General features: G+C 41.0%; 1 protein-coding gene across 1 annotated transcript; it reads right to left on the bottom strand.

Annotated features, from left to right (window-relative positions):
* Positions 1 to 1,071: 1,071 nt before the first annotated feature.
* POLR1F (RNA polymerase I subunit F) lies at positions 1,072 to 4,889 on the bottom strand. Its single transcript, XM_075143614.1, has 4 exons — positions 4,623 to 4,889; positions 4,330 to 4,471; positions 2,962 to 3,170; positions 1,072 to 1,544 (listed from the first exon to the last, which is right to left on the bottom strand). The coding sequence occupies exons 1-4, from the start codon at positions 4,838 to 4,840 to the stop codon at positions 1,145 to 1,147; spliced, it is 969 nt and encodes a 322-aa protein (XP_074999715.1). The 5' UTR covers positions 4,841 to 4,889; the 3' UTR covers positions 1,072 to 1,144.
* Between the last annotated feature and the right edge of the window lie 2,613 nt (positions 4,890 to 7,502).

Here is a 7,502-nt window from a genome sequence, read left to right as displayed (position 1 = left end):
CTGGTTATGTCTCTTGTAATAGGTAAATCAATACCAAAGTAATCATTGCCTCCTACCTCAGTTAAAGACTTAGCCGAGACAATGTCACTCTAATAGCTCTTCCCAGAACTCCTCACCATAGAAAAAAGCTGCAACCAAAAGTACTGGTATTCAAAAAACCATCATACATGTACACCAGGAAAATTAGTTCTTAATAAAGGCACATTTGTTAACGTTTGACTGGCATTTTCCCATTGTCAGAACTTTCCACTAACATTAATTCCAACAGTTTGGAAAATACTGACAGTAGGTACCTGCTATTCTAGAGAGCAGTGTTTGAAAACTACAACTTGCACAAAAAGTTGGAAGTTGCAGTTTAGCTTTTTTTTTTTAAAAAAAAAGAAAACTGTTAAGTCAATGGGCTTGATGCATAAAAATTAACTTCATCAAAGTATGCCCCATTACCAACTGCTTTATCAGCCTCTTTCTCAGTGGTATTCTAACCCGTAAGTGGTACTTCATTATACTAGATTACATTAATCTTCTCCTCTCTTCCCTGCTTGCTCTGAATCAACTGATCATACTGTTTTTCCTAGAGTACCGCGAAAGGTGTTTTGAAAGATCCAAGACACTCAAGAGTTTGCTTAACCTTTAAGTCAGGCTGCAGAGTTTCATTCACAGGCATTCATGGCCCCTTACTACAAAAAAAAAAAAAAAAAAAAAAAATCTTGTCAGCCCCTGGGAATTCAGGTGTATTTCCCAGAACCCCAAAGGTAAGCCTAATCTACTCTTATAAAAAGACACTGAGTAGCAAAGATGGAATTAGAGTAACAAAGATCGTAACTAGCTACCGGTTAATGAGTGGAATCGGGAAGCAGACACAGAGGTGATGCATGTGTTCCTGTAATTACATTCCACTGTTCTTCTGCACCTTATCTTCCAGTAAATAAAACAGGCAGATATTGTCTCTATCCCATTTCTTCTATCACTTGTTTAAAAACTCCTGCATTTAAAGCTGTTAGTGCACATATACACACAAACATCATCCCACCTAGCAAAGCAGATTGTTTAGTAAAGAAATATACATAAACATTTTGAAAATCGGATTTTATTGGAAGCTTATCAAAAACGTCTGAAATCTTACTCAGGAAAGGCACTTCAGACTTCAGTCCCTTTTCTTTTTAGCTTTGGGTTCTTGTGACAGCTGAGATAATTCACTTTCTTCAACTTCATCAGAATGCTTTCTTTTCTTTTTCTTTGACTTTTTATGGTCACTTTGGTAACCACTGGAGTCACTGGTAGGCAATACATGTTCCTGTTGTTCTTGCTTATGCTTCTTCTTTTTCTTCTTTTTCTTCTTGTTTTTATCATCACATAATCCATTCACAGCATCAACACTTTGCTCTTCTGCATTTTCCCTCCCAGTGTTATCTGTCTCACCTAGAGGCTCCTCTGTGACATTATCTCTCCCAGAGTCATTCAGGCCATTTTCCTGGTGGTCAAGCTTTTGAATTTCATCTCCATTTGTACTGTCAGTGACGGTCTCAGATTGTTTGGGCTGCATGCTGTAAAGAAATATACAAAATAAGCTGAAGTAGAGACATCTAAGTGCACCTTACACAGTGAAATGTCAAAATTTGCTAAAACACTGTATTTACACTAAGTAGATAAAAGATAAGCATTTGCTAAAAACAACAACAGATGGAGAGCGTAATACTCTAGTTACAGAAAATCATAAAGCCAGTTTAATACTTTCAGCTTAATTTCTATTACCTTACTAGGTTCCTTCTTACCACAGAATCAATATTCTCTTTCAAATCTTAGCCTAAATTTCTTTAAAATGCTGTACAGACCATTTCAATATTTCCTCTTTTCTTGTACTCCTTCATCCACTAATTCATAATTACACATTGTGTAGGAAACCTTATTTTTTAAGTTATTCACAAACATGCACAGCCAATGACCTGTTCAGTCATACATGAGACACACTGCTGTTTTTACCAAGCAATTGCCTTGCTCAAGTCTATACAGTTAAAACAACGGTGATGTCAGAAGAGTCAAAAAAAACCAGAAGAAAAACCCCAAACAAAATCCCAAAACCCAGCAGGTACCTTGCAACTGAGAGCACTGGAGAAAATGTCTAGGAAGACAAATATGGAAAGAAGCAGTTAAAAACCATGAGAAGGAGATGTCCCCAGAGGTACGGAGGACAAAATCATTAAGTTTCATTGTAAGTTCACTGAAACAATCCAGAGCATCCTTCCAGATAAAAAAAAAGCCCACAAAACAAACAAAAAACAACACCAGAGACCTCCAAAAATGTTATGATTTTGTCAGTAGTAGTCATAATGTACATTTAATTAAAAACATTAAAAACATGTTGGTAGAAAAAATTGCTCAGCAAATGACCATTTTAAAAAAACATCTGAATGAACTCTTTTAAGATTTTTAGCAAGCTGCTCTAAAAATTTGCAGAGGCATAAGTGAAAAGAGGAAGGTGATGCATTTTCTTGTATCATCTTTGAGATCAAGCCTATTCTTAAGTTTCAGCAAGCATTTAAGTCATCCACATACAACTATTTGTGGTTATGTAATGTGTGTGTGTAAACACCAATGTAAACACTGTGTCCAGGAACTGGAGTGTTTCCACTTGAAAAACCTATGCATATTCATAAATGCAGCTATTCTAGACATTTGGGGGTGCTATTTTGAACATGTACTATTTATGCAATCAACAGTTCATAGGTCATCACACTTAGATTTTTAAAGCTCAAAAAAAAATCTACTTTTATTTTTCCAGAGAAAATTTCCATGTGAATCCTTAACACTAGAAAGTTTAGTTTAAGATAACTAACAGAGGCTTTATATAGAGGGTTTGTGTAAAAATAAGAAAGCTTAAAGATTAAGATATTAATTCAAATAATTTAGCTTGTAACAAACCCATTAAAACAGTTAAAAATATTCTCTAGTACGGCACAATACCTGCTTTTAGTGAGTCCTCCTCGAATGAAGAACACCCCAGCTGCATCAGAATCCAAGTGCAATACTTGAAATTTCAGTTCATCCCCTATTTTTAACCCCAGCTCTTGCCACTGTACAATCGACATCTGTTCAGGTTTAGGGATAGAAGCATTGAAGCATCCATGTATCAGGCAGCCAATATGACTAGGGGCTACTTTATTAATGACACCCTAAAAAACGAAAAAGAATGTCACATGAAGGTATAGTAAAGATCATCCTTTAACCGCACACATGATATATATTTAATTTCCTATACGGACACTTTTCGACAAGACTTTATATGCACAAGTTACAAAGTCAGTTTATCTAGCAAATAAGCTAACTCTTCTTCACTAAAATCAAAGCTATTCCTACATACTCTTCAAACAATTCCTCCCAAAATACAAGTGAATCTGTATTTGCAAGACAAATAAGTCAAAACATGGGATTTAGCCACAGTGAGTACCTGAATAGGACAGGTAACTCTTTCTTCACACTACAGCCATCAACTTTGTTTTAAAGCCATTTTAAGACTGATTTACTTAAGCGCCTAAAACGGCGTTCATGCTGGCACAGCACTACTTAGCAGCTAAAGATACAGATGCACACAAAAGCCTTTTAAGTACTCCATTCAGTGGGTTTCTGACACATTTGCATGTGAAACGTTATGCACCTGCGTTTTCCCCCAGGATGAATGAAAGACACTGAGGGTTTTTCCATTCCCTTCCTAGCAAGAGGACATATTAATTTCTTAATCACGTTTAGAAAGACACAAGCTATGCTGCAAGAGGTATGGCACAACAGCCAACTCTCAACTTATTTTTCCCACAACTACTGACGCAAGCGTGTTAACATGCTTAAAGCTGTTCTGTGAGCCATACATTTCCCTTTACTGAAAGGCAGGCTTCAACCTGATATACTGCTCTTGTACTCGAAGGAAATAAACTCTTGAGAACATCCTAAACATTCCTGCCACTATTAAATAAGAACAAACACACCTGTTGGAGAATTATCTGCTCTTCAGAAAGAAGCATCGATATAAGTGATATGCAAAATTGTGATACAGTATTTAATAATATGTAATCCTTATGATACAATATTTTAATAAGATATAAATATTATATATGAATTTAACAAATAGAGGGACAGACAGTACAGATAGATGAAAATAAAAACTACTACTACAAACTGCTAATACACGACTGTAAACTACTCATACACTAATAAACTACTAATATAAACTAAAATACAACTCCACCTAAGTCTCAGACCTCCGCTGACGATGGAGATAAGCCAAGCTTTGATTACTTAATAAAAAAAATGACGTGAGACGTCAAGGCGTTTACATACCACCAGTTTTTTCCCTTTCTTGGGGCTGAAGATGACGAAGTCCGCCTCGATGTTCAGGTGGATGAACCCTTGGTCGTCGTAAATGTCCCCGAGCTCACCCACCACTTTGACGTTGTCGTAAGCCACCGGCACACCCTGAAGGCTGGAAGGAGAAGGGGGGCACCGTTAGCTGTTAGGCCGGAGACAGCCACCACGGGGGCGGGGGCCGCTCCCCCCGTCCGCGGCGGGCCCAGGCGGCGGCGCGGGGCCCCCGGGCGGGCTGAGGTCTCCCCCGAGCCGAGCCCCCGCCGCACCTTTCCGAGTAGCGCAGGAGCTCGGCGTCGAGCTGGGCGCGGATGCCGGTGCGCTTGCGGCCCAGGTAGCGCGGCGCCAGCGCGACGTGCCTGCGGTGCGGCGCCACCACCAGGCACGAGTAGCGGCGCCCCACCAGGCCGCGGGCCACGGCGAAGGAGGGGATCGCGGCGGCGGGCAGCGGCGGGGCGAGCGGCGGCGGCTCCCCCGCCACGGCCATGCTGCGGCCGGGCACCAGCGGGCCCGCGCGGGCGGCGGCGACTGCACACGCCACGGCGCGCCGCGATGGCGTCATGCACCATCCGGTGGGGCGGGGGCGCGGAATGGCGGGGTCCCGGCCGCGGGGAGTGACGCACTTCCGAGTGCCGGGTGTGCGGGCCTTGCAGTGCGACCCGGTCATGGCGGGTTCCCTGGAGGCGCTGGGGCCGGGGCCGGGGCCGGCAGGAAGGTCGCCCCGAGCAACCGCGTTGTTTGTTTCAGTGTCGGAGTTCCCCGAGGCCTGTGGGTGGCCCCCAGATTGTGGCCCCCAGGTTCCCGCTGACCGGCGGTGCCTTTCTGCCATCTCTGGCACAGTCCTGGGCAGAGGAGGTGGTGTGTGGTACAGCTGGAAGCGGGGGTTTGTCTGCGTAATCCGTCTGTGCGCTCTCAGGCACGCCGTTTAATGCCTCTTCAGATCATACCTCCCTGATCGGCATCATTTATTTTCTCTTTTCAATTCATTTTGCATCTGATGACCCCTCCCATGCATCCCGTTGCCCCATGAACCCAAATCAAACATTTGGTAGTTTAGACAAAAGACTCTGTTACGATGTCATTGTAAATTTAAATCAAACATTCGGTGATGCAGACAAAAGACACGATGTCAAATTACCTTAAATGGTGTTCATCATGTGTGGCAATTCTAGGAATACAGAATTTTATTTTCTGTTACTAGGGCCTGGGCCTAATTTGTGCACGTAATGAGAAATTTCATAACACTTTTATCAACAACATACTAAAAGAGAGAAGAAAGATAAAACTTAGAAAAGTCATAAAAACGGATGCAGATGCACTGTACACTGCAGTAACCTACAAAGTGAGCAAAAAAAAAGCTGCTTGTCCTGTTGTAACCAATGGAACTTGAGGCTGATTTGTAAAGACTTTGTCCAGAAAAGTCAGTCAGGCTTTATATAAGCACAGAGTTGCACAGCATTGCCTTAAGATTTACTTTTAACCTGATTTAACTGAACTGGTGCAAAACATTGAAAAGAGATTCTTTCTTTGATTTAAATCTCATTTATATCAGCTTATCTTGTTTGAGTAAATGTACACTTTCAAACTGATTGAATCCACATGGGGAGTTATAAAAAAAAATGTTGATACATCAATACGAAGGTGTTTCAGGCCTCAGAAACACTGTTGTTCTATAAAAACAGCCTTTACATCAGATAACAGAAATCCTTGAACTCCCTATAAAATGTTGTGATGCAAAAGCCTTTGAAACGACTCAAACACTACATCACCAGAAGGTTTTCTTTGACTGAATGTACTGTGAAGACAGGACGTTGTTAGTTTTCACAGGTAAAACAAATGGTATAATTTCCAGTACTTTACTGCAAGTAAAGTTGGATTAGCGTGAAAGAACTGACATAAAAATGGCTTTCAGATGTCATACTGAACTTGCAAAATTGAAAGAGAAAATGTCTTGAACTACTGTAATCTGTATTCTCTTGTGACTTTAATCCTGCAAGGTATTTAATGTCTGTTGAAATTAATTGTATGTTATACGCTCTCAGCTTTCTGGAAGAAATATCTGTATTTTTTATTTCATCTATTCAGATCATGTTTAATCCTTGCAATGTGCTTTCAATCTTCCTTAAAGACCTTATACAATAACTGCATGCACTTCTATTCCTAAATGAAATATACATTTTATAACTCTTATTTATGAGTGGATTTAGTTTGCAGTGAGAACATATAATACACTAAGGGCTACACTCAACTTTATCCAGGATAATAAAAACCTAACTCTGCTCCTTAAATAAAACCTCGGAATAAGATGGAAAGGCAACATGAAAATGTGGACTTTTGTCTTTCTCCCTGTAGGCAGGTTGGACAAGATGGTGCCAGAAGGGCCCCCTCTCTCTGCTTCTGCAGCAATACAGGGTTATCCCCGTGGACTTCTGTCCCCAGAAAACTCCCTATAGAGATCAGGTCTGCACTTTCTAATTGAATCTCCATTTATCCCTGCTACTGTGCTTTGGTTTTCATTGCAAAGTGCTCTTGGGACTTCCAGATTTCCTTTCAGGCTAAAGTAATCTGGAGGGTGAACTCTAAATCCTAATGCTCATTAAGTCAGGGGTCAGGACAGAGCTAATTCAAAATAACCTCCTTTACACTTTTAGTATAGATACTTGGTCCCAGCACCAGCTGTTTTTCTCTGCGAATCCACACCTGTCAGGTCACACTGCTTGCTGATGCAACATAGCCTATTTGGACCAAAAGCAATGTTATCCTGCAGTTTCCTAGAGACTTCAGACCCATCATATGACTTGGGGTTTCGTTAATTGATTGTAAAAGATGTCCTGACCAAAGAGATGAATCTCAATCCAACTGCCACCTCCCCCAGTCACAGTTCTGAAAACCACCTGGACTGGAACACTTAAATCCCAATATCCTCACACTCATTTCTTGTCTTCTTTTTCTTCCCTAGTTGTAGATCTTCTTTTCACTTCTTGATGTTAGCTTTCAGTTTAAAAACAGTCTGTCTTAGCTGACCTTTTAGCAGCACTGCAGTGAGCCTGTGTCCAAAACGGCAGCTAAAATCAATGTCTAAAACAGCTCAGCCTTGATACGTTTGCCAAGTCTCATAGTGGCTGGTAAAACTGTGCTGAGCCTGTTTT

The sequence above is a fragment of the Calonectris borealis genome, chromosome 2 (assembly GCF_964195595.1).
Source record: "Calonectris borealis chromosome 2, bCalBor7.hap1.2, whole genome shotgun sequence".
Classification (NCBI taxonomy): domain Eukaryota; kingdom Metazoa; phylum Chordata; class Aves; order Procellariiformes; family Procellariidae; genus Calonectris; species Calonectris borealis.
Note: the sequence above shows the minus strand (reverse complement) of the source record. Positions and strands in the feature narration are given on the sequence as shown.